The sequence below is a fragment of the Acanthaster planci genome, linkage group LG09 (assembly GCF_054643075.1).
Source record: "Acanthaster planci isolate LZ-2023a linkage group LG09, COTS_SCS, whole genome shotgun sequence".
NCBI lineage: Eukaryota > Metazoa > Echinodermata > Asteroidea > Valvatida > Acanthasteridae > Acanthaster > Acanthaster planci.
In genome coordinates this window covers 9,808,921-9,822,985 of record NC_141785.1, presented here as the reverse complement: position 1 = coordinate 9,822,985, position 14,065 = coordinate 9,808,921, and the positions used below count along the sequence as shown (strand labels likewise).

Here is a 14,065-nt window from a genome sequence, read left to right as displayed (position 1 = left end):
CCATTATGGCTAAATAACGTGGTTAAATTTTCACACAGTATTCCAAACTTTTGTTTGAAACCTATTTTGGATCCTATTATAATTATGAGCACTTTTTTGCTCATTGCATCTGTCTTGAAAAAATGCCTCATGGCAGGGCTTTTGGTGTGTTAACCCTCACGCCCATTTTTCCCACTCTTCATTCCCTCTTTCTCCAGTAGTAAGCTTGATGCTAGTTATTGTCACTGTTCTCTGTCTCGTCTACGTCTGTCGCCCGTCAAAAAGCAGCCGTCGGAAGCAGGGCTTCTACCGCCTGGACGGGGAGAAGATGTACCAGGAAGAGTACGAGGATCGCATTGCACTGAGTCGGTTCAACTCCACCTCCAAGCGGCCCCTCCTCAACAATGTGGAGTACCACGACTTTCTGGATTCAGCCAGTGAAGACGAAACCATGTTTACGCGAAACAGTTCACACTGACGACTTTGTTTTTCGTTCGTAGTTGTCAGTTGCATCGGCGTCTCTTATATTCTGGCCATTGTGTTGCCGTTGGATTGTGAATGACTAGAATGAACAGCACTTGACATGACATCTTCACAGTACTTCTTAATTTCTGTGTGTGATGCCTCTGGATGGCCATGCAACTCTACAGTTCATTAACTTTTGTTGGAATAAGTCGGGTACCCCCTTTACAATAGTTGTTGAAAAGAGCAAACGCCCATATAGATGTACGGGTCCTGCCTGGGTTATACATGTGCGTGTAAGTCAGTGTTGTAGTCAAGACCAGTCATAAGACCGGTCACAACTAAGATGGCGAACAATAACTTACAATAAAGGAATGCTTTTGTTACAGTTCAGGTGAACAGCTTGTGACTTCAATTCAGACTTGAGGCCCTGTGTTGTGTCGTGTAATGTCTTGTGGTGGTCTTAAGGGTCTTTGGCTACAACAGTGTTATTCTTTAAAGGTACAGTCCGACATCTGCCGTTTGTGCACTGTGTTCGTTTGGGGCAACAAAAGAGCTAAAATCTAAAGAAGAGTGCTTTACATATGAGAGAAATATGAGAAAAAGAAGGCATGCCTCATTGCAATCTCCAGCAACAGGCGTGTTGTAGGCAAACCTTAAATTTAGCTTTCTGAAGTCGTCATATTTACATACTGTATTGAAAATCTACTTCAACCTTGCGTGTAAATCATAATGTCTCTTTCCATTCCAGAGAAAGGTTTGTAAGACAGAAATGTGTATTAGAATCAAATTTATAAAAAACACTTTTTTTTACTTGCTGGTTTCTAAAATTGAGCATATCAAATTTGGTCAAATTTCTGGCACGAAAGTTATTGCGCAGATCCATTTCACACGTGCACCTGAGGTGTCAAAGTGGGGTGTAACGGCGAGAATTGAAAGTTCATATACATGTACCACTGCGGAAGTCCATTGAGCTAAATTATACGCCAAAGGAGTAACCTTTGGTCTTTATTTTCTTGATCTGAATTTTCTGTACGTGTATTTGTAGCAACATTTAGTACTGCAGTTTAGTTTGTTAGTGTCTTTTGCACGGCCTTCAGTTTTGTATATACACTTTTGGCTCTTTGTTTTTTCACTGCCTCAACACTTTTGCACAGATGTTCAGGAACACAGGGTAGGTGTTTCAATTTTGACCAACAGCTGCGTGCACAGACGAAAGTTGTTGTTTTTTTCAGTTTTATAAATGTTGGTCCGGCAGCATGCATCTACTGTGAATCACTACATCTTCCTTTGTTACTCCTATGCCTGCCTTTTCTCTTCTGTCCGGAAGTTGCTTGTTGTTACATACATGATACGCACATATTAATCAGTGTTCGTAGGTTTTCTTGTTTTCAGTTCTATATTTTTATGTTCTTACCAACTCGGTACATTATTTTTGTATTTTGTTTCACCTTTTTATGTTAATTCATATTAGGTGGAAGTTGGTGAGGAAGTGGGTGATTGAAAGGGATATGATCGAGTTTTGTCGGTGAATAAGGGAATCAGTGCATCAATTTTACCTTTTCTGAAAGTTCAATAGCATTCGTGCATTTTATTTTTAAGTTTGTCACCATTTATCACTAGCCATATAAAAAATTGTATGCTAATCAAATAAAAGGAAACAAAAGTTGATATTGAATTATATTTATATTCTGTAAATATATATTTATCCTATGAGGTACACACATTCACAGAAGTTACCATGCGCTCTTTTAAGACACTGCTGAAGCTAAGAGTCACAAGAATGATGGGGTAAACTTGGATTTATTCTTTAATTCTTGCACTCTGGAAATGTTTATGTGTGTGATTGTTAGCGTGTTTCTACGTTGTTTTTCTAGATCCTTCAAAAGGTTTGGCAGTTGGGGTGGGGTTGGGGCTGATAAGTTTGACAGGTAGCATTGGGCGAGTTACATGTACATGGAGTTAAACTATTAACTGATTAACTCACTCTAGTCGACAGTGGTTGGACTAGTCTAGTCGACCATTCACCACCAGCCTGTCGAGGTTGATCACATCATTGTTTGCCATAAACCATTTTTAATAGCACAGTGCAGAGAGGACCAGTTGTCACAAAAATGCAGGACAAACAGTATGTTACCAGTTAACGACCATTTTCACTTTTATTCTTGCTATTTTGCCCTTCCTGCGCCCACCTGTTCTCCCCTTCAGCCTAATGATCTGACAACGGTTGACTGGGGTCCTTTGCAGTTCAACTTCACTGCACATGCATTGGTTAACCTGTGGTCCTTGATGGAACTTGCCCATGACCACTTGGTATGGAACCCTACTTACCAACGTCAGTGCTCTGTATTTGAAACAGGTTCCCACAGTGTTTGGAAAGATAAGAAAACCTCACATTTGAACTGTTTCAGATAAAATTGCATTTTTCTGTATTGTACTGCTACAGAAATGACTAGAAGTCGTTTGTCTGCATTAAAATGAAATGTCTTGAAAAAATTATAATTGTTAGAAAATGTACTTTTGCTGCATTGCATCATTTTATTTATTATTTTTTTGGTTTATGCCCTTTAATCTTTGGCTGGGCAAAACTCATTACATGTACATAAAAGCATTTTCGAAATGAGTGGATTCGGCTGGACTTTGGTTTCACAGGTTCTGGCCATTTTGAAGCAGCGTTCAGAATCACATGTTCAAGCTCAGACTGGAACCAGTAAAACCAAAATCTAAGCCGAATCCACTTGTTTTGAAAATGCTCTTAGGCTACAGGATGATACCAACGAAAAGATGCTCTTTCGAATATGTTTCAGCATTATGAACATCGTGAATAAAGGCTCATGGATCAAAGTAATTCGGTTGGATTTACATGTTACTTCATTTTCAAACAATATACTGAAGTTACCCTGAACTTGGAAAAAAAAAAATCAACATTCATCTTGGGGAAATAGGCACTAAAGAGAATTATTACACCTCTTCCTGGTTCTTTATTCTGGTTGGCTAAATTACAGTCGCGTATGGTTCACTCATACGGGCTTGTATATGAATTTGATGTCAGTGTGTACACTGCGCTCACATCAATTCCAGAGACTAATGTCCAGTCGGGTACTGCATGTCTTGAAAATTTTTGACTAGTTATTGTCCCCCGAAGAAGGTTGCTATGGGTCATTCTAAAACAAAAAATGGCAGCATCTAATAAAATGAACCTTCAATATTTTGCAATTTTAGAAGTGCTCTTGAAAGTTTAACCCTAACCCCCTAGGCCTTTTTACTAGGAACCATCCTGAATCCTCCGAAATCCTCCAATTTTCAACATGAAAAAATTGCATTTAGCCTAAATCCTCCAAAATTTCTTGAAAATGTCATTTGGAGGTGTGCCTAACTGCCCAAATCCTTCAAAATCTTCCAGCAATCCCTGTCATTATGTTGAGGCAGTGCGAATGGCACTCTTGAGCTGTGCAGTTGATTCAAAAGAAATATCAGGCTGAATTTGTGCTTGACTAAGCACAAACAACATGAGGTCTAATCCATGACGTTCGCATATGCCGTCCTTCGAAATCAGCCATGCACTTTTGCCATACATCCTGAATCCTCCAATTTCCTCCACTTTGCAGAAAAGGATTTGGGAGGGTTGGGTTAATTAAAACAGTGTCAAAACCCTGAAAGAATGTTTTTCTAGTTTGAGTCGTGTTATAAAATGAATTTGGTCACCAGTGCACGCCAATGTCCCCTCGGGCCATGATTAAACCAGAAGAGGGTCCAGTTCTGTTTGAGGCCTTGGGAAATACATGTAGACCCTCTTCTAGTTAAATGCATAGAACATACACGTACTAAAACAATAACATTAAAGAGATGCCGAAGAGCCATTTCCTGTTCTGGTACCACAATTTGTGTATCCTTAGAACTGTCTGTATTTACTCGGAATGAGTACAGATGTGGCCGAGTTGTTCATTCTGTTACCAGGTTTTTGCAGCCACTCTAGTGTGCTGACTTGCATTGCAAACAGGTGATGATGGTGGTCGTCCTGCTCACACTGTGCACTTGGCAAGAAAAGCTGTTGCATTCACTGCACAGACGACTTGTTCTCCTCCTACGGCCATGGGGACAGAAGGCACATCTTCTCTGTGGGGGTAACTCGTTGGGCCTGCCAGGTGCCACGGTTGGGTACTGGACAACAAATCCTGCCACTTCCATGGCTCTCAGCACATTCTTTGGCAGTCGTTGGGGCTGGGCCAGGCGCATCGTCACCTGTGGGTTGACCAAGGCCCTGACAAGCTGGTGGATGAAGTTGTGGCGGGTTTTTTGCTCACCTTGAAGATTGGGGTTCAGTTGGAGATAGATGATGAAGCTGTTGATTGCGGCACAGTTCAAAAGGTGGTAAAATACCGCCATAGGCCAGCGTCTGGTGATGCGGGCACAGTTGTAGACGGAGCACATCTGATCAAATGTGTGCACGCCAGCCTTGGTGGCATTGTAGTATGTCAAGATGTCCGGTTTCTTCGAAGTGGGGTGTGTTTCCGTATCATGATGCATTGATGATAGGAGCAAGATGTTCTTCCTGGGTTTGGGCACATATGAAACCAGAGTCGATGTGTCAGAGAACAGAAATTGCGATGATTTTGTTGCCCGATTCCATACATTCCTCTTTCGCATCTCCAAGGGAACCTCACTGCGATTACCTTTGATTGTTCCCACAAGAGTCATGTTCTTTGTATACAAGTAGTTAGCCAAGTTATTGCTGACAAAAAAAGTGTTGGCAGTGATGTTCCGTCCTGTCCCAAACAATGGCTCAGCAAGTTCCTTGACAACTCGGGCCCCCAGATGGCATTCTACCCGGTTGGATCGCTTTCCAGTGTAAGGCTGAATGTTGTGAAGGTAGTGGGATGTGCTGTCGACTGATGTCCAAAACTTCAGTCCATATTTGGCTGGCTTTTTTGGCATGTATTGCCGGAAGGAACACCGTCCTCGAAATGCAATGAGCTGTTCGTCGATGGTCACACTTTCAGAGGGGCTGAAGTGTCGGCGACAGGCCCGAGCGAACATCTCAAAGATTTCTCTGATTGGAGCAAACTTGTCTGTGGATTTTCTCTGGGCCCGAGTCGCCTTGTTGTCAAATCTGAGCATGGTCAGGATGTCCTGGAATCGTGTACTGCTCATGGTAGCTAAGCACAGTGGTCTGCAGAAGAATCCTTGGCCCCAGAAAGAGCGCACTCTTTCGTGCCCCAAGTTTGTCAGTCCAAGGTACAACAAGAGACCCAAGAAGGCATACAGCTCCATCAATGCCACATTCCTCCACTCCTTTCCTCTCTTCATTACTCCTTGGGCATTAGTGTGTTGCAAGATGACATGCAACATGGCCGCTGGAAAAAACAATTCGAAAATCTCCAATGGCGTGGTTGCTCCACCAACATTTCTGGGGCCAGCTTTCTGGGTCAATATGTTGGGCCTTGCCATTTTGGCAGTTGGTCTTGGATTGCTGGACCAAACGGTTCCATCTGGTGCCCTTGTTTGTGCTGGCTGGGCTGTTGCTGCTGGTGGCCGGATCACATGGCCCTGTCCACGAGGAAAGGGCAGTTGTCGTCCTTTTGGCCGAAGATTTGCCTGACGTTTCTTTCTTGGCAGTGGCGCCACATCAGAATCGTCACTCTCTATGTCGCTCTCTGTAGTGATCTCACTCTGACTTGAGTGACTGGAAGGTTCATTTTCAGAACCACTGTCTCCTGAAAATGAACTCCCGGAACTGTCAGACATGTCAGAGTCATCACCAGACATTTTGCTTGGAGCACTCAGGGAACTGTTGGAGTCATCTCCTTGGAATACGCATTTATGGCATTGGAGATCATCAGCAGGGGACATCTTGCTTGGAGAACTCCAGGAACTGTCAGGGTCAGCTTTGATTACTCTTTGGAGAGCATCAATGCCATCAGGACAGGGCATCTTGGTTGGAGAACTCCAGGAACTGTCAGGGTCATCTTTGAATATTCCTTGGACAGCATCAATGCCATCAGCACGGGGTATCTTGCTTGGAGTTGGACATGTTTGAGAACACCAGGAACTGTCTGGGTCATCTTTGATTATTCCATGGCGAGCATCAATGCCATCGGCACTGGACATCTTGCTTGGAGAAGCCATCGTGATAGAAAGAACCGGCACAGAATACAGAGCACTGCACGGAATGGGACAATGAATCTCATCTCGAAGGCGTACCCGTGTGTACGTGTAGCACATAAACGTTTGGTATCCCTGGTTCCTTCCCATAGCCTTGACAGACATAGGGTATATGGTCATAAGGGACAAGGGAACTAGATCAGAGCACGCGTAACCGTGATCGTATGGAACGCCAAAGAGGCATTTAATGCGATTACCGAATCAGTGACTCCCTTCGGCAATCGGTGATGCATATAATCACGATCGGTGATTACCCGTCACTCGACCAGCTGATGATGCATAATTACTGTACTGTCCGATATGTGCAACGTTCTTCATAAGAATGTTCAATGTTTAACTAATATCTTGCATATTATCTTGCAATATATATATATTCGATGTTTTCACACAATTTTCCATGTTCACTCGTCGCCCAGCGCCCGAACAGGGAGCTGGAAAGAGAGCCTGAAAGTAAAAGGTCACGCAGGGAGCTTCCGGAACCCTTGCGCATTCTGCCTATGGAGATTGGGCCATCCAATCACGTTCAATAATTATGGAAGAATAATTTCTTACTGAAACCACCCCATAAAACACTCATGTTGGAATTTTACCTCTGTCTTCCTCAAGTAATATTTTGGAAAAGTCACCTGGAGACGGGTAAAAAACGAATTTTATTAACGACCTTTCACGTCCGGCGAGATCGTACCCGTACCTAGGTCTCCTTGTTCATGCGCGTTTGTTTTCATTTGCCGTGCTTTCCTAAAAACGAGATTGAACAACCTTGCAAAGATTTACCTACCTGCACTCGATGGGTTCCAGATTCTGTTGAGTTGACATCCCGCACTTGTTGTCAGCAAAGATTAGATAAAAATATTAGCGTCATTCTTAAAAGTTGAGTATTGCTTTATGTTTATTACCTTATAAATTATAAACATGGGTAAAATATTTTGATCTGTTTTATTTCGGCTTTTACCCACAGACTACCATAAAATTTCAAACCGTAAATGTTCATCTGCGAACGAGACTGCCGCATTGCACTGTTCTTCATGTATTTTAGATTTTCGGAAGTGGTGGGTCAATTTTTGGCAGGATATTTCTCTTCAAGATCAGGTATTTTTTATTTTCTATAAATTGATATAGTTTCTATGAATTAAGTAAATTCCCATAGATAGTAGTGATAAATCCCCTACTTCCCTTCACTACGCAGGGCGCGTTTTTTTTATCTACACCGTAGCCTTGGGTTTTTTCTGTGATGGTGCCAATTCGCGCATGAAAAGAGACTAGTGCTGAGTACGTACACGAGCGCATGGGATTTAACGTGGGGGCGGAAACGTGACATAATTGTTAAGACAGTCTAATTAAGCGTTACAATGCATGTCACCAAAAACTGGAAGACGTCTCGTTGTTGCATAGCTTCAGATGCTGCTAAATGTTATGTGAGAGCTCCGCTAAGAATCGTGGTAGGCCTACGCAATGCAAAACGTGAACAAACCAAACGTAACAACACGACCGAAATACTAGACTCATAATGAGTAAAACTTTTATTGAGTCTTTCAACGGTTTCCCTTATTCCATGCTTCAAATGCATACAAGCAGTGACGCACCAAGGATTCGAATTTTTGATATCATTCTTTGCTGTGTTATACAGTGCACAGTTAGCAGTAATAGATTTTGATATTGGGAGTCTTTTACCGTGGGTATATGAAACATTATTAACGCTCTTTGCTGCAAAGCCATAACCTGTCTGCTTGTTCGACTCTGTAAGCTGAACAAGCCTTGAGGAAATGACGCAGACGAAGTTGCAATCAAGGCTTCAAGACCAACCTGAACATGTTTCAAGTAAAATAATTTGAAATTCTGATTTGGAAAAGAAACAAAAAATGAAATAAAATGACGAGAGACGAAGTGGTGGAAATCTCAATCTGCTTGAAAATAACCCTCATTTGACCCACCTAAATTGTTCATAATGTTTGTCACATCACAGTTGTATTTTATCGCCCTCCCCCGAAAAAAAATAATAATGCTAAAAAACATTGCGTGAGCTTGGCTATCCTAGCTCATCAAGCCAGCGATCACGGTGGTGATTAAAATTCTACTTTTTCACACACGCCAAAGAAATGACTTGACCATCAGAGGAAGAGGAATCGCCCCAATACTGTCACAAATGCATCGGTCTATCACCTCTGAAGCATCAACTTTCGGAACTAAGTACAGATATTTATTTGCTATAGTACACGCACGATAGTTTCGTGATTTCACGTGTTCGCTCTGAATGGTACAGTTCTGTCAGCATTAGTCTCTTCTCAAGCGCGAATTAGCGCTACCAGAGCGAAAAACCCTAGGCTACGGTGTAGCCTAAATAAAAAATACTCGTGCAGGGCCAACCTCAACCAACGTTCCCATGACTACGATCTTGCCGCGCCATATTGGTTCCCACTGTGCCTAGCGCGATGTAACTAGTGAAGGAACATGCACGCAGCCCTTGGAGTCGAGGTTGGGCCCGCAGACACGTGTACATTTTTTTACTCCCAAGTTTATAATCTGAGCTGGCCCACTGGGGTACAGGGCCATACATATGGATCGTGGATGCAAGATGTCAGGGGCCCCATATGGGTGCAGACCACTAATTCAAGTGAGAATTTCTGACCAGCTCATTAGCATTAAAAGTGCCCCCACCCACAGTATCTTTTGAAAAAAGAGATTGTTTGGCCCCCAAAATGGTGAGATTGTGTAAATCGTCGCCAGGATGAACTCCCTGGATCTTTGAGCTTTCATATGAGGGCAGAAGGGCTGAAAACTACGGTTGAAAAATGGTCCTAAGTGCCCGAGAAAGTTGAGGGTTGCCACTTGAAAAATGGCTGCAATCAGACTTCGGAAAAATCACTTTTTGGGGGGTGATTTTGTTTTGTGGGAATAATTAAAAATGTAATTGGTTAACCCACAAAAAATTGAAAAGAAATTGAAAGATAAGTGACCAGACAAGAATTTCATTTGTGTTTCAGAAATCTCAGGGATGTTGGCGTGCATGCTATTGGGCCCTGAACGGTGCTGATTTTACACTGTTTTCAATGGGGCTTGAATTAGTGGACTGGACCCATATGGGTGCACCAATTCAAGCTCCACTGAAATTGTGGAAAATTAACAAAGTTTGGAGCCCCAATACATGGCAGGCAACTGAAGTCCCCGAGGCCTCTTAAACAAAGGACAATGTATTGTTTGGTCCTTCAGATTTTATTTGATCTTCAATTTGTAGCAGGTTAACCAATTATTTTTTTAATTATCTGCCAAAGACAAACTCCCCCCCCCCAAAAAAGTGAATATTCCCAAGTATTCTCAGCAGCCATTTTTCAAATGACATCCCTCACCTTACGGGGCTCTTCTGACAAGTTATTAATCACACTTTTGCCTGCTTTGCCCCTAGATGGGTGCCCCTGAATCTACACAGATGATCCTGGGCCATACTGACACAATTCCACAATTTTTGGCCCAAATAGACCCCTCTTTTCGAAAGAATCTTTAGGGGTACTTTTGCGCGCCACGGCGTGCCGGAGAATTTCCTTGCATTGGGACACTGCACCCATATGGGTTGCTCGATGTGGGACCCACGTTTTGGCCCATCAGGGACCCATATGATTTCCATAATGGGCTTGCTACCTGGGTTGAGACTTGCAGAGCGTATAGTATCCACACGAGGAAGTCTCTTGTCAAACGTCCAACGGGAAACGATTACGTAATTTAGCCACGGGTGGCCATGGCGACAGCAAATTCCTTGCACTGTAATGTGATACACAAGTGATGTAAAGCCACCTTTCATGTACTAGAGTTGGCACACAAAGCAAACAAGAAAATTTAAAGAATTTGTCTAATTATGGCGTATGTATTAATTCTTTTCATTGCTGAGGAATATGAAAAAAGTCACACGGACACATCCAGGGTAATTTGTATCGATATCCCGATTCTGCCGATAGTTTGTCAATTTTGTCAATGCATAAGTATAATTTATTTTACGAAGCAATGGAATTTTTACAGGGCAAGTTTGTGTCATGAAATTAGACAGCACAAAAATTAACCCTTTTGTCTGGATGCAATAAACATTAACATTGCTAACATCAATATGATTCTTCTAGTCTGTTCTCTCCACAATCAGCTTTTGCTGAAAGGGCCAGTGCCCAAACCAATACTGTCTACTCGGGTTGTAAAATTTTTGCGCAGATACACCAAGTTACACAGACCATGACGTCAGTGGTGTATCCAGGTTTCAGGTGGGGTGGGAGAGTCGATTTATTTTCCTACAAACGTTGGTCCATTTCTTGTCCATAGAAGTTCCTCAACCGCCACTGCCCCCCCCATGGTGGTAATGTCTGGAAGTGCTAGAACATCTATTCAAAAATTAAACAAAATCAGGAAACGTGCAAAGCAAATCCGCAAAATGTTGCAATGAGCCTGGGGGAGAGGAAGACTATAGCTTCCCCAATGATGAGAAGTAGAGATATTCTGAAGGATACTGGCGTTAAACTCTGGGTCAGGTTGTGCCACGGATAAGTCCTGTTTTATCTATGAATTAATGATTGTGGTCACGGTCGTGTTCATGTACGTAGTTTTTTTATTTTCCTTTTTGGACATGCAACACACTGTAGAAACCTATGGTGCATCTAGTGCAAAGCCCTATTTGACCTTAGAGCATTAAACCATTTTGTGTATGTGCTATAGGTCATCTGTGACGGAAATGTGGATTTATTGGTGTCATAAGTTCATAACAAAATATTTGGACATCGGTATGTAACAGACAACAATTTTAACAAATAATGAATCACATCTAAGAAACAAATGAAAGCAGGTTTCCTTTTAAGACACCCTGCAGGGATAGCTTCCAAGACAAAGCAACAGAAATCACTGACTCGTGCATTTTTAAAATATTTTTTCTCTGTTTTATTGATTAAAAAAACACAAAACAAACATAAATTAGAAAGTACAAGCACAAATCATACAAAATTATGGAAACTGGAAAAAAGGAGATAATTAGAAAGTATCACAGAAAAAATCTTTCAGAAAAAGAGGGGGCCATGAAGAGATGTAGAAAAAATGGTCACTACAAATGTACATTTGAAATGATTGCATAGGGTCTACAGAATTAAAATTTGTTAAAATATATGAAGTCTGACAAGATGGGTGAAACGTGACCACACTCATAAAAAATACAAATAGAAGTTTTGGGACATTTATCACAAAAAGCACAGTTGGGAAAATCTTTCCTTCCAATTTTAAAAAGAGAATTATTAAAGGCAATAGCCCCATGAAACATCTTAAAATAAAAAGCTCTGAAGTTCCACTTGTACACTGAAAGTTATGTGTATGAATCACCTCAGAATGTCCATCTTCCAAATTAATATTTAAAGCACTAAAATACTTCATTTGATTTGAATGTTCACGTCTCAATCAGAAAGTGAAAAATTGGCCTACTTGTAACCGACTTCTGACTTCGTTCAAACAAGCATTGTAGTCTCTGGAAAGGGGTTTCTGTTAATTTCATGTGGCATCATCCCTGACTACCTTAGCTGCACCATCTTCACAGAATTAAAAAACGTAATCGATCTGATAACAAAATATTTTTCCTTCTATTTTGTCTTCATGCCGAACATTCTGGAGCCTATTAATTTAATGTACATGTAATTCCAGTAAAGGTTTTGGTATTTTGAAACAAAGTATGAGTAATGGAAACAGTTGAACAGGGGCTGTCAACTGTCATCCCACTGTAGCCATTTTCTTCTAAAAATTCCAAAATGTGGAAAAGAAAATAAGTAGACTCTATGAATAATAACAATACCCTGATTATGATTTGTGACTCGACACGGTTACAAAAAATTGTAAATACTGTTTGTATGATGTGCATAATAAATGAGTCCAAGTTTGTAACTTTTTCAGTCAGATGAAAAGTGACATTGAAACTAATTTTGTTTTCTGATAAAGCTGGTAGCCACTGTGGCAATCTGTTATCACTTCCAACAGTGAATGACAGTATTAAGTTGTTGATCATATACAGGCATACATGTACTTGTTAGTTGACATCCCAGTAGGATAATGGGATTTTCATTTTAACACCAGATTTGGTTGTACTTTTGAAAACATATTTCTAACGGCATACATCCTGTGGGTAGCCGTCTCTGGCGTATCCTGAACATCGAGCATATATGCGAAAACATCAAACAAATATATTTCAAGATCACACGTATAAAATGTCAAACATTAAATATTGAACAAAATATTGAACACTGCATTTGTATATGTTAGATGTTGAACATGTTGAATGCAGAATGCAGCACCTCTTGAATATCTCACAAATGTAAATTGGCCATTGCATATTAATGTTGCACAACATTATAAACACATTGTGAACATCGCATATTGAACACATATTGTGAACATACACATGTGACAAATTGAATATTGAAACATTTGGTATGCCATACCCGTTTCCCAGCTGGCCGCATATACGGTGGCCATGAAACAACACTCCAGTAACATGCACAGACATGCACAAACTCAATGCTACTCAGTACATATTACAAGCTAGATATGGAAAAGTAAGGGGTGGAAACTTGTAGCAAAAAAGTAGTACACCATTGACTTGTGCCCAAACACAAATGCTACAGTGTTACAAACTAGGAATTTCATTAAGTCAGTTGCTTCCTCATCTGACAACTTCTCCTTGTTCTTGAGACCAAACAGCAATTTTATACTGGTTTCCCTCGTCCTCTTGAAAATGAAATTGGATTGAACAAATGTCAGCATCAACTCATAATAAACTTTCGCCACCTGTCTGAACTTTCAAGTAACAGTTTAGTGAGTGAATGATGATAGTATTGAGTTGCTGTGAACTGCTGAACATGTACAAAAATTGTACATGTCACAACACTATTGAAACAACAATGGAACCAACCCCTGCAACAATCTACACGTACTTAAGGCGGTGTTCAAATTTACATGAGAGTCTATGGTAGTGGCTGTGGCCGGTTCCAATTGAGTCGTGCTTAATTTCAAGCTGCAGCCAAAGCTAGGTCTAGTATGAAATAAACCATTCGTTTTGTGTTGGTATTTCTGTTGTCAATCCACAATTTCTTGTACTCCCCGCTACACAATCGAAACATATGAGGGAGAAACCGTTAATTGTATGCTTTAATTTCCAATAAAAGTGGGTCAGGGCCTAATTCATCCTGCCCAAGTGGGAACAGGGTTACATGTACATGTAGGTAACCAGTGGAATTCAATATCACAAGTCGGGTGCATGGTACATGTACATGTAAGTTGGGCATACAAACTACACAAACAACATGTCAGCTTCCATGACCACGTGGGACGATTGCCTGAAAAGTACAAATTTATATCATGGTTACTCCTTGCTTTATTACCATAAAGATTTTACACAAAGTGCCTCATTCCATGTCAACTTGGCTTTCAGTGGACATCAAACCCTATCCCCAGAACT

At 41.1% G+C, this 14,065-nt stretch overlaps 1 protein-coding gene across 2 annotated transcripts in view; it reads left to right on the top strand.

Annotated features, from left to right (window-relative positions):
• cpd (carboxypeptidase D) overlaps positions 1-3,289 on the top strand; it is a 28,336-nt gene extending 25,047 nt beyond the window's left edge. The window contains exon 25 of one of the 2 annotated variants that reach the window (XM_022237631.2): positions 201-3,289. In XM_022237631.2, the coding sequence (XP_022093323.2) occupies positions 201-457 (257 nt within the window). In that variant the 3' untranslated portion in view covers positions 458-3,289. Of the gene's footprint in view, positions 1-197 lie in introns of both variants that reach the window. The other variant, XM_022237630.2, reaches the window with a different exon arrangement.
• The last annotated feature ends 10,776 nt before the right edge of the window (positions 3,290-14,065 follow it).